At 37.2% G+C, this 20,396-nt stretch overlaps 1 protein-coding gene across 7 annotated transcripts in view; it reads left to right on the top strand.

Annotated features, from left to right (window-relative positions):
- Nucleotides 1–20,396, top strand: part of PTPRK (protein tyrosine phosphatase receptor type K) — a 392,958-nt gene that overhangs the window by 370,530 nt on the left and 2,032 nt on the right. For 5 of the 7 annotated variants that reach the window (XM_048937155.1, XM_048937158.1, XM_048937153.1 and 2 more), the window contains 14 exons: nt 1,195–1,282; nt 2,262–2,338; nt 2,531–2,548; nt 4,980–5,016; nt 7,244–7,341; nt 8,017–8,133; nt 8,860–9,014; nt 10,133–10,268; nt 10,979–11,128; nt 11,758–11,931; nt 14,904–15,035; nt 15,264–15,389; nt 17,854–18,017; nt 19,267–19,402. In XM_048937155.1, the coding sequence (XP_048793112.1) occupies nt 1,195–1,282; nt 2,262–2,338; nt 2,531–2,548; nt 4,980–5,016; nt 7,244–7,341; nt 8,017–8,133; nt 8,860–9,014; nt 10,133–10,268; nt 10,979–11,128; nt 11,758–11,931; nt 14,904–15,035; nt 15,264–15,389; nt 17,854–18,017; nt 19,267–19,402 (1,608 nt within the window). The remainder of the gene's footprint in view (nt 1–1,194; nt 1,283–2,261; nt 2,339–2,530; nt 2,549–4,979; nt 5,017–7,243; nt 7,342–8,016; nt 8,134–8,859; nt 9,015–10,132; nt 10,269–10,978; nt 11,129–11,757; nt 11,932–14,903; nt 15,036–15,263; nt 15,390–17,853; nt 18,018–19,266; nt 19,403–20,396) is intronic. The other 2 variants (XM_048937157.1, XM_048937156.1) reach the window with 1 other exon arrangement.

Below are 20,396 nucleotides of genomic sequence, written 5' to 3'. Positions count from 1 at the left end.
GACCTGCCTGAGCCTGTCCATTTGCAACTTCAATTTAAAAAGGAAAACCCAAAATTGCCCCCAGTGCTGAAAGAAGATGAGTACAGATTCATTTCACTTCTGATTGCTAAGCCTTTGGGATTCTCTGGGGTTAGAACATCAGGCAGTGCACAAGGTAAAGATGGGAATGATACTGCCAAGGTCGCATGCAATACAGCTAGGTTTAAAATGACTTTTCTCTGAGTGAGCAATCTCTTCTGACTCAGTTTTCAACCTTCTCTCCTTTCTGCAGCTGTCTCTACTGTAACATAAGAACTGGACTAAATAAATGTGTGGTTTTTAAAAGAATATTATTCTCTTTTCCTCTCTTTTACTTAAATACACTTCGTTACACTCTGCCTACCTTCAGTGTCAAGGACTGCTTGGGGAGGGTTGTCCCTGATCCCGTATCAGGTGTTGTCCTGCTTACTATTTTCTCTACTTCCATATGTGACATCTTTGCCCTGGCTTGTGCTTCTGCATGTGCATTAAAGTTTTGTTTCCATGGCTGCTGTGTACTTTCTGGATCTAACTTGTCCAGCTCAGGATAAGAGAACATCTGGAAGGAGGCAGTAGTATAGACCTGCAACAGCTGTAAAATATCTACAGGCTATGAAGAGAAATCCCAAGAGGAGCAAAGTCTACATATGTCACTACTGAGAGATCAGACTCTTAAGAAGAGATCAAAAATACTAAATAATTTTGCTATTGGCTAGAGGGAGGGACATGAGTAAAAACAACACGAACAATAAACACTGACAGAGGAGGCTTTCTGATGGCTCTGTAGAAAAAAAAGCCATTGCACAAAACTGTATGAGGAAAGTAATGTAATGTTGTTGTAAACAGGCTACATATTATGACGTTCTGTAAGAAGGGTGATTAATCTACCTGTGTTTTCTCAACTTGCAGTGGTTCATCTGTAATAAGGGTTTCTGTGCATGTTTAGCCTTCTAGCAGAATTTGAGATCTGGATTCCCTCAGTGACTTACTCATTGACCCATATCAGTCAGAGGGAGGAAGAGCCTTCCTCCCTCTTTAGACTGTGGTGCCGTCTGGCTGGCCAGAGCGGACAAGCAGAGCCAGCTTGCTTTATGGTAGGGAAGTTCTTTTAAATGGTTATTTTTGGAGGTAAATTAATGGTCGGAATGTTTTCTTTCGGAAAATTTTTATTTATAGAGTTTCTTTGAGGGGCAGTCAGCTTCTTGGGATGTCGCTAAGAAGGATCAAAACAGAGCAAAGAATCGCTATGGAAACATTATAGCATGTGAGTATCAGTGTGCATGGTTTTAGTGATAGACATATTCCTGTAGTATTTGTTCCATGTTCTCTTCTGCTTAAAAAGTCCCTGGTGGCGTACCTGCTAAGTATCCCAATCAGAGAAGGATGGCAGTGCCTTTTTTGGAACTTTTTTTTGTCCTTCATAGTTCAACTTACTTTTTCTTTGCCTCTCTGTTGTACAAGCTGTGGTAAGCATATAACAGTGACAAGCTAACACTTGTTGGGGTGCTAATTCTGCAGTAGGTTCCTACAGTCATAATTTATTTCAGGTAATACTAACAGCTTCAAAACTTATCTGGTTTATGTTATTTCTTGTTGGTACATCTGAATTGCAGTTGTTTAAAGCTGATTATTAAAAATAACATGATTAAAATCAGAGAGTTCTGTCTCTTGTCTTTAGGCATAAAGTTTCAATAGTTTAGATTCATCATCTGGGATAATGCAATTTGTTATTGTTTTACAAAAGCGATTGAATGTACAGGAAAGAAGCTACTGGAGATGCCCCTGAACTGGTAGGGTTATCTTCATCAAATCCAAAGTGTGTTGCTCATGGCTACTTTGTGACTTTGTTATTTTCTTTAAAATGTCAGTATGAACTTGAAACAGACTGGGGCTGGAAATAAGGAAACAGTAATCGTTATTTCTGGATTTCTAGATGCCCATCAGTGGATCTGGTTTTGAAAGGGGACTTTGAGCAAGTAACCTGGGTTCTTTGTGTCCTTTCACTGCATGTAACACTGTGATGCATTTCAGCTACACTTAATTAAATTTAATGGATGTTTTTCAAGTAATTGGAAATCACAGACAAAATGACTCTTAGTAGTTCCATGTAAACACTTACATTTAAGGGCTGAAAATTGTATTGTGCTTGTGTCAGCTGATTTTGGTTTTCTAGAGGACTTACCATAATATTTTAGTTTAAAATCACTCTTCAAAAAGGCACCATAACCACTTGGTTTTTACAGATGACCACTCCAGGGTGATTTTGCAACCTGTTGAAGATGATCCATCTTCAGATTACATTAATGCCAACTACATAGATGTGAGTGGATTGCACAGCTTTCTCTCTCAATCTACTACCTTCTCTATGTGAAAATTTTGCATGTTATGCCTACAAATTTATCAAAAGCTCTCTTTTATTAAGAACAAAATGTACACTTTCCTTGTTCTACGTCCTAGTACTCACTGACATTGTTGTGCTTTCTTTCACATCTGACTTTGGTTTGGGCTGTAGATTTGGCTGTACAGGGATGTAAGTACCACTATATGTGAATAACGACATCCTATTGTAAATATTTAATATAGATATTGTTATTAATTAGTTTGCTCTTCTATTTTTGTTGTAAGATAACTGTGCATGCCTCATCTGATTTATATCATTTCTTTCTTTAAAAAATTTCCTTTGGTGTGAATATGTTTTGTACATGTTTTGAAAAGTTAATTTAGACTTGTAACGTAGCACTGAATATTGTTTGATAATTCGGGTGAATCTGTCTGTTAAAGAAAACTCAGTGTATGCTTCTTTCTTTCTTTTCTTTTCTTTTTTTTTTTTTTTTCTTTTTTCAATGATGATGATAATGAGCTTAGCTTTTATTTTCTCCTTCCCATTTATATGTGAGAAACTGGATAGTATACTGTTCTGTAGTCATTTGAATATGTACCTGTGAAATAGTTATAATATCTGTTTGGCAAACAGGGAGTGATGAGGGCTTTTGTGGTTTTTGTTAGCTTGTTTGTTTTTAACAACAATGTAGACAAAATGATATTTAGCTGGTATTTTTTGTAAGGTGCTAATTTTGATATTGCAAAGTATATACACAAACATACAGATAGATACATACATTTAATGAAGTAGAAATTTCTTCACTTGCAGAAAAAAAAGTCCTAAGATTGAAATTCAATACTTCGATTAAAATATAAATTAAAAAGAAGCTGTTATGAATAGGAAATTTGAACTATTTCTGCCATGTGTTCTTGTTAACAAAATAAAACTTTAACACATGAGGAACAAAAGATTTGTGGTATTCATAGCAATTCAAATGATACTGAAATGGCTATTAAATGTGTTTTTAAAATACATGGGTTTGATTTCTTTGTAATTGCATATTACTCATTTTTTTTGTCCACTGTTAGTCAATGAATTGTTTAAAACTGTCTAAGCTTCCGTGGATAAAAAGATTTAGCTCCAGGTATACCACTGTCTTTTTATTTTCATACTTTATATGGCAGTCTCTCTGAAGTGTTAGGCCTGTGATGTTTTGCCTGGGGCTTTAAACAAGAAAATTCTCCCAATTTTGTTGTAATTCCAGTTTCCTTAGGACATTGTTTTTCTTATTTAGAAGTAAATTGGATCTCATTATAACCAAACAGGAAGGCTACAAGTGAAAGCTAGCATTCTGCAATTTTAAAGTAACACTTTTACCTTCTTCTGGAAAGAATTACCGAATGTTAAAGAGGGTAGCGCAGGTTGCACTTTAATAATTTGAAGTTGGGGTTTGATCATATGAACTCCAGGATAATTTTTTTTCCAATACTTTGATGCAGTCTTGTCCTCATGTGAAGTCAAGAGCAGGATGCTAAGAAGTCATTTCATAAGCTCTAAAGGATAGTGTTTTCAATCTAGACAAAATAATGAAGCAGTCTATTGGAAAGGATATGAACTCCTTGGGTACGCTGAAATCCTTCAGTTTAGTAACTAGAATTGTGTATTGGGAATCCAAGGACTCCTGAGCCCCTATAATACAATACTTGATTCAAGTTGCTTAATAAACCCATTAACTTAGGAAATAATTGTAGTTACTCCTTTCCTTGCATGTGGTGAAATTTTGTATTGTCTTCTTACCAGTAATGCATATTTGCTTCACCTTTGTATATAATGTTGCTGGCACTGATCCAAATACAGTCTCATTGACTTCCTCAAGAGCAGAATCTATTTGTCTTTTAGTTTTTATGCAAACAATTGCTGTTTAATGCCATGCAGTATAGTTAGTATTGGCACATACCCAACTAATTGGAAAAGCTTGATTACTGTGCAAAGTTGTATATCTACATTCGTATGTAAATATAAATATGTATGTGTATATACTCGTGCATACCATGTCTAATTCAGTACGTGCACACTTTGTGCAGTAGTGTAAAATTCTGCAGCTAATTCCCCTGCAATATGACCTTGATTCTGTGCACATACCACAGTGTCCAGCTCTGGCATGGGAAATATTTTATCTATGGATTGAGTATAAACCTCTTTGTGCCTTATAGTAACTCAAAGAGAAAGCAAAATGATGTTTTTATGATTTTTGTTTTTGATTTGTTTTGTATTTTCGTAATGTTGAAAGAGTTGAGTACACTGATCAATTATTGAGATAAACTGATGGCAAAGACAATTTTTACCAAATTTTAAATAAATGCCTCATTGTATTCGGCTGGGGAGATAATGTCAAGAGAGGACTCGTTTTTAGGTCCAGTGTCAATTCAAGTCAGATGTTATTTCCATTTTATCTGTTGTCATTCAAACCTTTTCAGCATTAACAGCTTTTTTAGGGTTTGAGCTTTGTGCTGTTCCTAAATATTGGTTTATTCTGAAAAGGTTGTCTAGACATAAGAATTCTGTAGTACATCATGCTTTTATTTTCTCCTCCCTGATAGTAATATGATACTCAAACCTACTTGTATTATTCTTTTAGGGCTATCAGAGACCAAGTCACTACATTGCAACCCAAGGTAAGAATCTGTCAATATTAATCAAACCTAATAAGTGCTCTTCGCAATATCCAGCAGCATTTTTCTAAAATGAAAATAGATTAAAATAAAGTATATCCAATATTGTTGTTATGAGTTGTTGTCTTGTGTTATGGTAAATTAACATAGCATGTTTAGGAAGAATGTGAATAAATGTAAAAATTGCTCTTATTCATCATGTTAATTATATATTGAGCAATTCTTTCAGTGATAAATTCAGCTGATAAAGTCACTAGCTACTGCTGTGATTTCCAATTATGAAGATGAATAGAGAGCGGAAGTATGTGGACAGAGAATGGTTTCAACCTGTCTTAAGGCATTTTTTTCCGCATATTGCAGTGTTTTATTTTATTGTTATGGATTTAGTCCAGGATGGAGATGGAAAGATAAGTTTAGCACTATCTCAGCAAATCTGGGTAATGCAAGACCCAAGATGGACAAAGCATCTCTGTAGAAGAAATGAGGAAAATCGTTATAGTATAACATGACACTAAATAAAAAGGGGAGTAAGAGGAAAAAATTGAATTTCTATGGAGATTATTCATTTTGTATTTCTGATAGAACTCCTCACAGTGAGGAAAAATGAATAGATTAGACTAAGATTGCAATGAAATGCCAGGAGCTATGAATTAAAATAAAAATAATTAGATTTAGAAGTGTCATTATTTCATCTGGGAGTATAATCAGATAGCTGGCTGGAAATATCTTGTTATTAGTGCCCTTGGTTGATTGTAGATCCACACGAAAAGGGGCAAACTAAATGCTAGTTTTAAAGCAGGATGTGTACATTTCAGTCCACACTTTTTTATTTATGTGCAACTGCTATATAAGCTGGTGTCTCTATGGTTAAGTCTACATTTGTATTTTATTTTTGTTTTACTGTGTAAATTGTAGCACGCTGTACTGTGTGCAGGGCACAAAAATTTGTTGCTACTTTAGTGTGCATATTGTTTTAGTTTCAACTGGGATGGAATTGGTTTTCTTCAAGGTGTCTGGTATGATGCTGTGTTTTGGTTTTAGGAGAAGAACAATGTTGATAACACACTGATGTTTCTAGTTGCTGCAAAGCAGTGTGGTACAGAGCCAAGGCCATTCCAGCTTCTCAACTCCTACTAGCAAAGGGCTGGGGGGAGCCCAGGAAGCTGGGAGGGGACAGAATCGGGACAACTGACTTAAACTGGCCAAAGTGGTATTCCATATTGTGTTCCATATCGTATGACATTGTTAGGAAAGAGAGCTTTGAAAGGAGTGGGCGTTCATTTCCCTCCCTTCTGCTGTTTGTGGGGCTAGGTTGGCATCAGTCAGGGGTTGGAGAGCAATTGCTTGTGCAATTTGTCACAATTTGTATACTTTTATATATACATATATAGTCACAACTATTATACTTTATCTTAATAAGTAGTTTTATCTCAACCTTCAAGTTCTACTTCATTGTGTTTTGTTTTTTTTTTAATTTTCTTCCCATCCCACTAGGAAGGGGCAGAGTCAGCAAACAGCTGTATGGTCCTGAGCTACCTGCTCGTTTAAACCATAACATACTACATGAAGGATCAAGTTGTGTGCATGTCATGCACAGCAGTGCTACAGTACTGCTGTATTGTGGTAGGGTGCTGTTTCTGAGATAGGTGTAACAGGTCAAAAGTCACTGTCACTCAACCAGATGCATCTGATCTCTGCAGCAGAGCAGGAGGCAAAACTTAAACAAGTGTTCCTTGCTTTCTTTTCAGAAGTGTACTTAAATAAGTTACAATGTCCTTTGTGCTTCAGCATCTGTTGTTGATGGCTGCTCACTTTGCTGGCATTGAGATGGCAGTGAATGCAGTCTGTGCCACTCTCCCACTGCTGGTATTACTACCAGTTGGTGAACATCCAAAGAAACTCATACCCAACATGTTAATTAAAAAATGTAAAGCAAACCTAATATAGTTTTAGTCACATGTTGCTGTGTCCTTGTATTTTTCAAGCCACTTCCAGTGATTCATTTATTTCATGTGGTAATTCAGTTAAACTGAGAAAACTGAGCACTGGTTAGCAATAACAATGTAGGCCGGAAACTGCTGTGAAGGTGTGATAATGTGGTTTCATGAAGCTTTCATCTTTGAGCAAGTGCATTCATGCATGCCAGCTCTGTAAAAAAATGGATTTTATTTTTAGCATTCGCTTTGTCTGTTATTTTGCTGCATGGTGTCACCTGGCATTTTTCTTACAGGTCCCGTTCATGAGACTGTGTATGATTTTTGGAGAATGATATGGCAGGAGCAATCGGCTTGTGTTGTGATGGTCACAAATTTAGTGGAAGTTGGAAGAGTAAGTTTTTGTTTCTTCTGATACTGCGGGCCTAAAGAAAAACCTGCTGACAAAACTTGTCACTAGCAGAATGCAAGCAAATCCTGTGAAGGAGAGAAGAGAAAAGGGGAGAATTGACAGTCCACACATCATTGCAGATTACAGTATTATGCGAGCTATATATACAGATAACTACAGATGCTATGTTGTTTTTGTTGAGTGAAAAATCATCTAAAGATAAAATTCATTTTTGCATATTAGGAAACTGAAATGAGCACAGAAAGTGGAGTAGTGATTAAATGTGCTTCTATATCAGTGACTAGAAATCAGCAAATTGTTTACAATAGCAGTAACATCCCTCAGGGAATAATATATCTGGGATTACTTGCAACGGTTTGATTACTGATATGAAATGCATCCCAGTTTAACATAAGTGGAAATGTATCCCATAGTTTGACACTAAAATTTTAAAAAAAGCTAATTTAGAAATGAATTTGGTGTGTAACTGCAGCTATATAAAGAAGCATAAACTCCGTGTAACTAGTACTTAACCTGACAGAAAAACCATTAGCTATGACAAGTCACATGCGTTTGTGGTCATTTTGGAAAAGTATGGTGTAACATAGTACGTGCAGTAACATATCTTCAAGGTTTTATTTTTCTTGGATGTGAAGTGGTTCCTCGTTTTATATTTAGGTCAAGTGTTACAAGTATTGGCCTGATGACACAGAAGTTTATGGTGACTTCAAGGTGACTTGTGTAGAGATGGAGCCCCTGGCAGAGTACGTGGTCAGGACCTTCACTCTTGGAAGGGTGAGCACATTTTGAAAGGGCTTAGAAAAATGCTATTCCCTGATGGCAAGAAGTAAGTCGGGGACTGTGCTTCCATGTGTTCAGGTGGGATACCAAATCCCTCTGTTTGGTTAAGCCCACTGCATAGGCAGCCATAGCACCAGGTCTTTCCACTCATGTCTCTCTGGGTTTCAGTTTCCCCAGAAATGTTGACTGCTACCATCCTCTCTCTTACATTCACCTTTTCTCTGTAGCCAGACTTCTGAGCTGAGCTCAGTTACTCTGCTAGGAATCATGCCATTCATCTCATTTCACTCTGCCCTGAATGCAGCTGAGCCAATCTCAGTTAATCAAAGAACAAACCCTGTGAATGCAAGATATATGATACAGCTGTGGTCCACTGATGCATTATTATACTTATATTATACTGTGGATGTTGATAACTTACTGTCAATGAGCAGAAGTTCTGGAAATTGATGCAAATTGCATCTAAGTATAGAAAAACTATCTAATGAGGCAAAACTAGCATACTGTAATAGCAAAAGAAAGAATGATGAACTTCAAAACGGAAATTAAAATACAATAACGTCTTTACACTTCATATGTTCTTAGCTTTAAATAATTGGGGAAATGATGAAAATGGCATGTAGGTTCTATCACTGATGCCATTATTTGAGTCAAAGGATATCTTATCTGTGAAATACTTTGAAATTCATAACCTTTTTTTTTTTTTTTTGCCTTTTACAGAGAGGCTACAATGAAATCCGTGAAGTCAAACAGTTTCATTTCACTGGCTGGCCTGATCATGGAGTTCCTTACAATGCTACAGGCCTGCTTTCATTTATACGAAGAGTCAAATTATCTAATCCTCCTAGTGCAGGACCTATTGTCGTCCACTGCAGGTGTGTGCAGATGTGGTAGATTGATTTTTTCCACAGCTGCGTATGGGAGCATTTGTAATAGTTTCTTGTGAAGCATTCATCATTTTGAAGTCTTTTGGGTTTTGTTTTTTCATTTTGAATTACCTGATTCACGTTGCAGTAGGATTTGGTTGTCTACAGCAACATTTGAAAATAGCTGAATTCTAATACTGCTTTCCTATCTGGTATGGAAAAAGATTTGCTTTTTCTGGCAAGAAATGCACCAGCTAAAGTAATTTTATATTCCTGGCTGCCATCCTGGCTACCATTAGGTAACCTACTGTCTACTTTTGTGACAGCATTCAAGAAATGTAGATAGAGTTGTTTGATAATCTAGCTTTATATATAGTATTGGAACAGATTATTAATTTAATCTATGTAAACAAGTAGATGAATGAAGATAGAATGAGGTTAGTGGCAGCAGGTACAGGCTGTTGTTTCCTGTGCAAGTTTTGCGAGGGTTGTATTGTTAAGCCACAGCCTTTTGACGATTTCCTTTCAGCTTATCAAATGTTCAATTATATTTACATTTCAATTACTACAGATAAAGTTACTAACTCTATACAGATTTTAAAATTTTAAAATTCTCTATGCAAAAATTATCATTAGGTTTATATAAAAATGAAATAAATCAAGCGAGAATCTGTGGGACACTGTGCTGCCTAAACCAGTTTAATGCTTGGCTGATAAAATGAACACTTTAATTTCTGACTGTAAGGTATCACTTAGAAATCATCCCTAATCATTTATTAAATAAAGACAAGATCTGTCATATTTTGAAGTGCGTGAGCTTAATCATTTTCCAAGTTTAATTTCACCTAACTTCTTTTTTACTCTATGTATTGATTTAGGTGATAAAAAGAGAAAAACAGATGCTTTTTGCTATTTCTTAGTTAATCAAATCTGATTAAAAATGCTTGTATTGGGCACACCAAAATTCTTAAAAGACATAATGAAAGAGAGAAAATAAATATTTGGTAGTGGTTGTGATGAAAAAAGAACTGGATGGTTTTACAAATAATGCTCACAGCAGAGAGTTTATAAATTTTATAGGTGTTTTCATGGAACTATTTCTAACAGTGTTTACTGTTCCTCTTCAGTGCTGGTGCTGGACGCACAGGTTGCTATATTGTGATTGATATCATGCTAGACATGGCAGAAAGAGAAGGCGTTGTGGATATCTACAACTGTGTCAAAGCATTACGGTCCCGTCGCATCAACATGGTACAGACAGAGGTATAGTAGTTTTTCTTCAAAGTACCTGATGCTTTCTGAAATATGCCTGGTCAGAATTTCACTGTTACTAGCCAAAGAGCAGACAGTGGACAAGAGCTGGGGGGCAGTTGCCTCCATGGGAGGCACTGCTGTGTGCCAAGGTCATGCAACAAGCCCGTCAGCTCTTTCTGTCATCATACAAGTGAGTACTTGCCTGACTTTGTAACAAAGGGAAAGCCAGAAAAATAATGGGAAGAAATACTTCCTATTGAGACACACTTGATTTTACAACCAACCTAGCTACTAGGTAATTGGTGTACTAGCTCACACACACACACTCACAAGGAGAACACAGCATGCCAAATAATTGCTAATCACAGGTAGTGCTTGAAGCAATTTACACTTTCTGCTACTACTATAAGAAAAGCTATTTTTGAAAAATAAAACGAAAAAAGACAGCAAGTCCCTGGCGTATATACAGAAACCCATAAGCACCATTAGAAAAAAGAGCCCCTCAAATAATTTGCCGTGTCTGAGCTTTTAAGTTTTACTAACTTAAAATTGGTTCCCAATTATGACAAGACTGTTTGTACTAAAGCAGTATTTAATGATTAATTAATGATGGACAGTACCTTGAGTTTTATACTGTGCAGATCTATTTTTCTGAAAAGAAGGAAAGATTGGTTGTTTTTAAATGACAATAATTCTTGTTTCTTTGTGTCATTTGGTAGGAGCAGTACATCTTTATTCATGATGCCATTCTAGAAGCTTGCCTGTGTGGGGAAACTGCCATTCCTGTCTGTGAATTCAAAGCTGCTTATTTTGATATGATTAGAATAGACTCTCAGACAAACTCTTCACATCTCAAAGATGAGTTTCAGGTATTCACAGCTTTTACTAACTCTTCACATGTCAACTTTTTTTTTTTTTTTTCTTTCTTTTTTTTTTTTGCCTGTAGATACATTTAATTTATTTTAAGGGAAAGAGTTTTCGTATCATATTTATAGCATTTTATCTCTTACTTGTATTCCACAAAATAAAGTATCCATGTTTACATGCTTTGCAGAGTTACTTTAAATATGAAATACTACTCTTTGAATAACATTTCAGTAAGTATCTGTCTGGAATAAAGAGCGCTGGCTGAGAACCAGAGAGAGTTTCAGCTTGCATTTGCACAGTGAAGGCATAGCTCTTTAGAACTCCAAAGGATCCTCTTTGCTTTATTCCTTTCAGAGGGGATGGTGTCTGGTGGAAGCCATTCAGTGATACTCGGAGCATCTTTAATGCCCTCAAAAAGCCTTAGTAAGCTTATCATACAGATAGGAGCTCTTATTTGAAATGTATTTTTATTCACATCAAAACACATAAGATTTGTTTGTTTGTTTGCTAAATTGTTTGCTAATGCTTTATGTTTTCTCACATTGCAATATTTTAAATTAATAACTTAGTGAATCTTGAGAATGTTGTCTGTAAGGCCAATGTATTAAAACAAGTCTCCTCTCTTTCTTAGACCCTGAATTCTGTTACCCCTCGCCTGCAAGCCGAGGACTGCAGCATAGCTTGCTTGCCAAGGAACCATGACAAGAACCGCTTCATGGATATGCTGCCACCTGACAGATGTCTGCCCTTCTTAATTACTATTGATGGGGAGAGCAGCAACTACATCAATGCAGCTCTTATGGATGTAAGAGACTGTCTTCTTTGTCTACGTACGGTGCCATGGAAAGCTGTGTAATATGAGAGAGAACACTTACTAGTACAAGAGTAATTCTTTCTTAGCATAGTGCCCAGTAAAACAGTCTTAACAAAGAAAGGTGGCAAATGGGAAGGAAACCCCACCAGCTTGTTTTGCTGGGTCAGAAGGTTTGGTATCTTCAGTCTTTTGCATACTTATATGACCCGTTGAAAAGCTCTCCATATCAACACCATGAAATAAAGGTTTAATTTTCCAGACCTCAAAATCACAGCAGGATCTCAAAAAATCTTATGCTTATCTGGAAGTAAATATTACAAACCTAAGGATGAGGTTACTATCTGTTTTAGGAGAAAATCTATGTATGTTGAAGTAAAAGAGATAGGGAGAGAGGAAGCAAAATGTTTCTTTGATATGCTTGGGGGGTAGCTGTTTTGTGGTTTTTTTGTTTTTTTTTTTATTGTTTGTATTTTGACTTGTAGCTCTTCTATAAAGATTTTTAATCTTTGAAGTTTGAGTGGCAGAACTACTCTCAGGGGAAAAAGGTGAAGTAATGGAAAGAATGGAGGTGAACCTATTTATAAATGTCTTGTTGATAAAGAGGCTCATCAGACATGCTGTCAGATACCTGCCTCTGCCTTCCTTTAACACTGCCAAAGTTAGGCCTCTAAAGCCTCTTTTTACTGTAAATACTTCAATAAGTGGCCTGGTTTTCAGAACATCTCACTTTCCTCAAAAATGTATTTTTGTCAGAAACTGCAGTGTCAAGAAGAGATTCTGGAATAAAATGGTAAATAGCATCAAAAGTCAACAGGACTGAATGGTATTTGTTCCTGAGCTAGTGCAGGAAATGTTTGAACTACTAGCAAAATACAGTTCCTAATCTCACAATTAGCTATTGTGCCAGAAAAATAGAGTAGCATGTGTGAGACTAATCCATTACAGAATCATAGAGGCTGAATGGATGAATTAGAGTAGTGAGTAGAATTTTGGTAGCAGTCAAAATTGTTTAGAATTGCAGCTAAAATTACATGAAGCACCTGGATAAAATTGATGTTACAGAGACCAACCAGCACATCTATGTGAAGGAGTGTTTGGGGAGAAAGAGAAACAATAGAGACTAAAGGTGGTATGGCAGAAAGAATCTGAGTGTGTAACAGTGTGGAAGGCAGAGAGAGAAAGCAAGCAGCATGTTAATGGAGGCAAGTTTGTACAGACTGAAATGATAGTAATAAAGGGAAAGAAAGCAGCAGAAAACATTATGTTACAAAGAATGCATATAACAAGGCAGTAAGTACAGTTAAAAATTTGGTTGATGAAAGGGTGGGGGTTGTTTTTGCTTTTTTTTGTCATTTTTTTTAAGTACTGATTTAGTCAGAAAAGAGAATCTCATTGCCGGGAAAGGAGAGTTTCAGTAGCAAAACAGAAATAGAAACTTTCTTCTTTCCACAGCGTATTTGTTCCTGTGTTCCCACAAAAAGGTGTCTGCTTCCCAGTGTGATAGCAGATACCCTGCCTGCTCTTTCCAAAGGTCTGATCATCTTAATCTCAGTATGAGCTCTTGTCTCAGGAGAAACCAGAAATGATGGGGAAAGGGCTAGGAAAGCATCAGCTTCTTTCTATTTCTTAAAAATATAAGGAAAGAATTGACAGCTGATGTTCCTCTTTGCTACCTGAATAGATGGAGGAAGCAGGACACAGGCTGCACCTCAGTATACTTCACACAGTGGGAAAAGATAGCAAACTATAGGGAGAAAACTGTCCTCTTCCTTATTTTATTGTCAAATAAGTACTGATACTAAAGGCATTAGTTTGTTATCTTCACAATTTACAGTAAGTAGAAAGGGAAAAAGTATTTTTCCTTCCTGGACTCAAACTGTGCTGTCTGAGGACATATTAATATATTGCATATGAAGTTCCCGCATGCCAATCTGCAAGCAAGCAAGCTGCCCTGCCATGTCCCTCTTCTAGGCTAATGTAATCTACTTATTTCAGTAAAAAGCATCTTAAATGCTTTTGTGCCAGTACAGGTGCTAAGTACTTAGTGTGGGGATCCCTGCATTGTGAACAGAAGTCCCAGAATTTTTACTTCAAACTTGACACTTAGGTTCCCATAAGCCTAACAAGGGTATCATGTCCTTACTCTTTTTCTCAGATGAACCTATCAGTGCTTTCTTGCCAGTTCCCTTGTTGCAGAACTCTGCCATGCATAGTTGCAGATTGTCTGCATAAAACTGCCATTCTTTTTTCTTCTGATTGCTGCTAGCAAGTCACATCCTAAAGAGACTTAACCCCTCTGGTGTTAGCTGTATCTCAGGCAACTTATGCTGGGCTGGAAAACCCTGTGTACTTGTGCATAACACAGCAAGCATGAAACAGAATCTTCTGTCCTTACACAAAATAGTATTTTGCTGTTTATCCTCTGCTTTGTCATGGAAGTCAGTTCAGTAATTCTGATGACCCGGACTGAAGTCTAGTAAGAGCTGCCACCAGCTTGGGGTTGCATCTCAGTACACTGTCAGGGATGAGCTTTGTCTGCATCTCAGTTACAGAGCTGGCATGTGTCTTCGTGTGTGCAGGGTGACTAGCTGGGACTTTTACCTTTACACTTCTAAGTGCAGAATGGAAACAGGTTGTCTGCTGAGTCTCCCTGGCACAGTGCCTGGAATGGCACAGCCCTGAGCCTCAGCTTCTGAGCAGAGCCCTCCAGAGCCTCTGCTGTGCCATCTGCGCATTTGAACTGTGGTACACGGCCCATCACCGTAGGTCGCAGACCTGAGCACAGCAGCATCCTTGTTCTTACTTGACGCAGTGATGTATTTGTAACACCACCTTCAGTGAAATCTGCTGTAATTGATGTTACAGCTTTGTTCTATTTATAGTTTGTTTTTGTTGTGGAGTTCGAGCGGAAGTTAAGAAGTACTTCCTTTACCAATTGTTAATAAATTTGTTTGCCTTTGCAGAGCTACAGGCAGCCGGCAGCTTTTATTGTCACGCAACATCCTTTACCAAACACTGTGAAAGATTTCTGGAGATTAGTGTATGACTACGGCTGTACTTCTCTTGTGATGTTAAACGAGGTCGACTTAGCACAGGTTAGTTTGGGGCTTGAGTTTTCCATTTACTGTCACATGCTTTAATATCTCTGCACCCACTACATGATCAGGATGTTGAGCAGTGCAGCTGTTTTACAGTTATTCTGTTGCTCTTCTTTACAGCAACTAATAATACAAGTAAAGGCCAGGTGTGGTGTCTACAGTGGTGCAAGACAATGCTCCCGTTGTAACTTAACATTTATTTATACCCATTTTGCTCTGGCACAGGGCTGCCCACAATACTGGCCTGAAGAAGGAATACTGCGTTACGGTCCCATTCAAGTGGAATGCGTGTCTTGTTCAATGGACTGCGATGTAATAAACCGAATTTTCAGGATATGCAATCTAACAAGAGTAAGCATTATCATAACATGTAACAGTTTTTAACACTCTCTTGGCTATTCTGGTTTTTAATTTTGAATAGTAGTAAAATATTAATGTTCTTTTGACAGAAAAATTAAAGTACTAAAATCTAATGCTAGCTTCCAGGGCTTTACTAGAGCTACCCATTAGGTAGAGAGAACAGTGAGATGAGTGACTGCTCTGTAATATTCTCCATGTAAGCAAAAGTTGTGTGAGAAGGATTCTGTTTAGTCAGTGTATGGAGAAAGGAATATCAATGTAAAGAGCATGTAGTGACAGGCATTTTATTTGCAACTTCCATGAGATGTTTCCCATCCTACATCGGGAACTGCAGCACTCAAAGTGGTTATGCAACCAGCACCTTCTCAGTTTTAGCTCCAAGAACTACACATCCTATAAAGAGTGGTGTGAAAAAACTCTGAAAGTTCCTCTGGAGGACTCTGCACCACTGTACCTTAACCTACCTTTGTCACCTTTTCTTAACTTCAGAACCAATGCCAGTCTTGCAATTTTGTCAGTTCTTTCACACGTTGCATTGTCTTGTCCCTTTGCTGTTCCAAAGTGTTTCACACTGTCACAGCATCTTATCAAACCCTGTTTGCAACACAGTGTCTGTTCTTCTTGCTCACCTCTATAAATCACTTATTTATGTTGCCTACAAGTAAAAAGATACAGATGCATCTGTGCAGTTAACCAGCAGCCCCTGGTTGACGTACTGTATTATTCAGCTAATACTGATAGGCCACCATCTAATATTAGATATTAACCACCAACTGTGGTTTGTAGTATAATTTTAACTTTCATTAGTGTTGAACAATTGCTGTTACAAACTTCAAGAGCAGTGCCTCCTGTGTTATTATTTTGGCTCACAACATCAGAGGCAGATGTTGGTGGTATAGCAGTAGAGGTTGAACCTTCCTGCCAATATTCTATTACATTTTGTTGCTGTATGACAGGGGCAGTCTGATAGAATGGTGTCTGACATGGAAGTGCATATGAAGCACAAGGGTGTCATTGAATTTCTCCATGCAGAAAAAATTGTACCCACAGACATTCATTGATGCTTGCTGAACATTGATGGAGACCAGTGGATGTGAGCACAATGAGGCAGTGGGTGGTGCGTTTCAGCAGTGGTGACAGTGACATGAAAGACAAGGCATGTTGAGGATGGCCATTCACAGCTGTCACAGTGCAAAAAGAAGAGCTTTTCAATGAGTTCACTGACGCAAATTGGCTAATAGGGGTGTCTGAGTCTAAAAGCACTGTTTTGTATGATTCTGTGATTCTGATGATTCCCTATGATTCTGTGATTCTGCAGCTGAGAATTTGCTCCATCAGTGTTATTGCGTTCTTTGTATCTTTTGTTGTGTCCATGGAAATAAATAGGAGGCATTACTTTGGAACAACCAGAGTATATACAAACCTTCTTCTTTTTTAACTAATATTTTGGTCACACTTTGATTTTTTTCAAGTAAAAAGGGCAATCTGTGTGTGACTAGCTTCTTCTGTAAATTGTACTTTGCTTACATTCAGAGTCAAGGAAAAAAAACAAAAAAAACAAAAAAAAAAACAGCTCTTCATGCCCTGTTTGGAAAGTATAGGAAGCAGAGGAATGGGGATGGTGGTAAATATTATGCTACAACACTTTTTTGTTGGTGTATGTTTAATTTCCTTTTTTTTTTTTTTTTTTTTTTTTTTCTGGTTCATTTTTTATTCGCTTTTTCATTTTTTTTTTCTGTTTTGATTTTCTAATTCTCTTTTTCTCTTCATTTTCCATCCATTTTGCCTTAATATCTTTTTCTAAATATTTCTGTGCACTGTTCTCCCTATTACAAAATGCATATTCCTTTTACTTTTCACCTGCCTCCACTCCAAGAAACTTAACAGGCTTTTTCCAGTAGCTGAGGCTTCTCTTGTCATCCTAATACAATTCTAAAGGATCTACCACGTGGAAGGCTCAAACTGGCAACAAGGCCCTCATGACTGTAATAGTCTGACAGAAAGGGAAGATGTTATTTAAGGAAGAAGATACTTGAATATTACTTGCTTATTTATAATGGGGTTAGTTCATGCATGGGATGGTTTAAAACGTAGCTAACGGCATGTGTCTCTGCATTTCTCTAGCTCTGGGAATTCAACAATGATGGTTCTGAAGCTAAGAATGGAACTCCCTAATACATTGATTCTTGAGAATTTTGCCTTTTAGAAGTGAGGATAGGTTGCAATACTGACTGATCAGAATTGACTCTGTCTTGAAAATATTTACATTTTTTTCCTTTTTAAATCTTTTTTGAGCCCAAGAAGTATTAATTGAGACCCTATGATATACAAAGTATACGTGTTGTAATCTGTCAATAATATAAACACTTTTGTACCATATTAGTTGTATATGTGGGTTTTCTCAACCTAGATGTAAGGGTGCCATGTTGACCTAAGCCTCTTTGATTTCCTTCAGCCACAAGAGGGCTATCTAATGGTGCAGCAATTCCAGTATTTGGGATGGGCTTCTCACAGAGATGTACCAGCCTCCAAGAGATCCTTCTTGAAATTAATCCTCCAGGTTGAAAAATGGCAGGAGGAATGTGAAGAAGGGGAGGGCCGGACCATCATTCATTGTCTGTGAGTGATTTTGAGAAACTCAGTAACGGCTCTTCAAACAAATATATATAAATTACTCCTTTTTTTTTCATGTTCAAGTGGGATTCTAATGGGTATGTTCCTATGGATATCTTTGTCGCTTAAAAAAGAAAAAAAGAAAGGAAATGTATCCCTGGTACTGCAGGCCAACCTTTGGTCAACTTTCAGGTTTGGTTAACTTTCAGGTTTGTTTCAGGTCAAGGTACCATGAGTATTTTTTTTTATGATCCTAAATGATACCGTGTATTGTCTTCTGTACCTGATAGCATGTTTTTCAAGTGCAAAATATGTACAGATAAATTTCTGCAGTTCAGTTTAAGTTTTGACAATAACATAGTACTTTATACTGAGTGCCAAAGGTCATGATTTTTGTGTACCTCTGGCTTGTCTTGTGTTCTTTTTTATTCCAGAAGGCCTAGGTCTAGAAAAAATTCTACAGTGTGATCCTAAAAATATTGTTAATACTGACATTTAAAAAAAAAAAAAACAAAAAAAAAAACACATTTGCTCTGTTCCTTAAAAGTATTAGCAATAAAAATTCCTGTTAAAAAGGATCTAGTTCAGACATTTTGAAAACGCAGTATCTTTTTCTCCCAATCTCTTTCCTTTATATGTATCTTTAAGTAAAAAAATTAAATCTTGAAAGTAAATCACAAATTTCTCCTTTACAAGGGAAAAAAAGTTTCTGCATAAATGTTTGGAATTACCTTGTGGCCACTTTCCACCCACTCATCCTTGTATCCATGGAACACTGTGGCTTATTTATACTTAGCAAGAAAAAGCACCTATCCAACTTTCTTTAAAGTGAAGATTAACATAGTTCAGAAGTATCCATAAAGGTCAACAAAATACCTAATCAGTGGTGCCTTGGCATTGCTCTAGCTGGATAATCCCCATATTCTAAAATAAGTAAAATGAGCCTCTTTCCAGAACTAAACAGAAAGTATTGTACTTGCCATTGAATTTGCTTTCTAATTTTAAATGCAAATTGAGCTATAACACAGCTGGATGGCATGGTGGTCTGCAAAGACAGGGTTCAAAAGAAGTTATTGAGAGCAAGGTCAGAAACACAGAATGTCTCAGACCAAACCAAACCCACTGGAGCTGCAAGATGATTGCCAAAACCTTGTCTCTTTGCGGGAGTCACAAGTCGCTTATGCTTACGGAAGCATGCACTGGGTGCCCTGTTTTGCTATAGTGACATTTAATCAGCTCTTTTCCTTATGTACAGAAATGGTGGTGGCCGGAGTGGGATGTTCTGTGCCATTGGCATTGTGGTTGAGATGGTAAAAAGGCAGAATGTGGTTGATGTTTTCCATGCTGTGAAGACTTTGAGGAACAGTAAACCCAACATGGTAGAAACTCCGGTAAGCAAAAAAAGCCCAACAGAATTACTACAAATGGCCAGGGAGCCAGAGACTTGTCTTCTGTGAGCTGCATGCAGTATTGTGTCCATAAATCAAAGCAACCCTGTGTGGGACTTGTGCTAAGAGAAGGTGACTTGTCTTTACACCCCCTTATTGTAGTACATATTGAGCAGAGGCTGATCTAATTCTTAGTGTGAGCATAAAGTTCAGAAACATAACAACTTATGGTGGAAATTTATTGTGTGTACACGTTAGCATCATGAGAGGCCAGGCTAAGTTTTTATGCTAGTTATCTTTTAGTGATACTGTTACTTTCACAGGACATTCTCATTTAACAGGCTGATCTTTAATTTCTCAAAAGAACCTGGACTATTAGAGTAGAAGTTGTGGCACATTGTGCTCACAGAAGCCATCCTGAAATTTCACAGAACAAGGCATTTCTTCTTGGTAGGAAGAAGCTGTAAAGGAGATCCGTATATTTTACTTCTTTATAATAACTGCTGTTTTGGAAGCTATATTGAATAATGCTAGTGTTTGTTACTCTACCTTTAGTAGTCAGAAATGATACCTCAGCACTTAAAAATCAAAGACTATGGGATCTAGTATGGAAATACATAAACAACATAAGCCTGAATTAGCAAAGCCACAAGATGAAACAAAGTATTTGTATGTACATTGGCAGAACTCAAAATGACCTTCACTCTTCTGAATGTGTTTGTATACATGAATGCATATCTGTCTGTCTAATCACTTCAGTCACCAAAACTGAACATCATGGCAAGTGCTTAAAAATTCCTCTGTCTTCCAAATGCATTTTTTTTCCTCCTTGTAGCTGAATGTGAAAGCAGGTTAGACAGTGCTCTGGTGCTTCTGCCATTTGACTCTCACGCTGCCAGAAGCCAATGTCACTTTTCAGCCAGATGGCTGCCTACAGCATAAGATTCAGGGATGCCAATCGGAATTAAAAATGTTTTGCAGTTTATACATCCTGAAA

The sequence above is a fragment of the Lagopus muta genome, chromosome 2 (assembly GCF_023343835.1).
Source record: "Lagopus muta isolate bLagMut1 chromosome 2, bLagMut1 primary, whole genome shotgun sequence".
NCBI lineage: Eukaryota > Metazoa > Chordata > Aves > Galliformes > Phasianidae > Lagopus > Lagopus muta.
The sequence above is the reverse complement of the archived record's forward strand: the minus strand, read 5'-3'. Positions and strand labels throughout refer to the sequence as shown.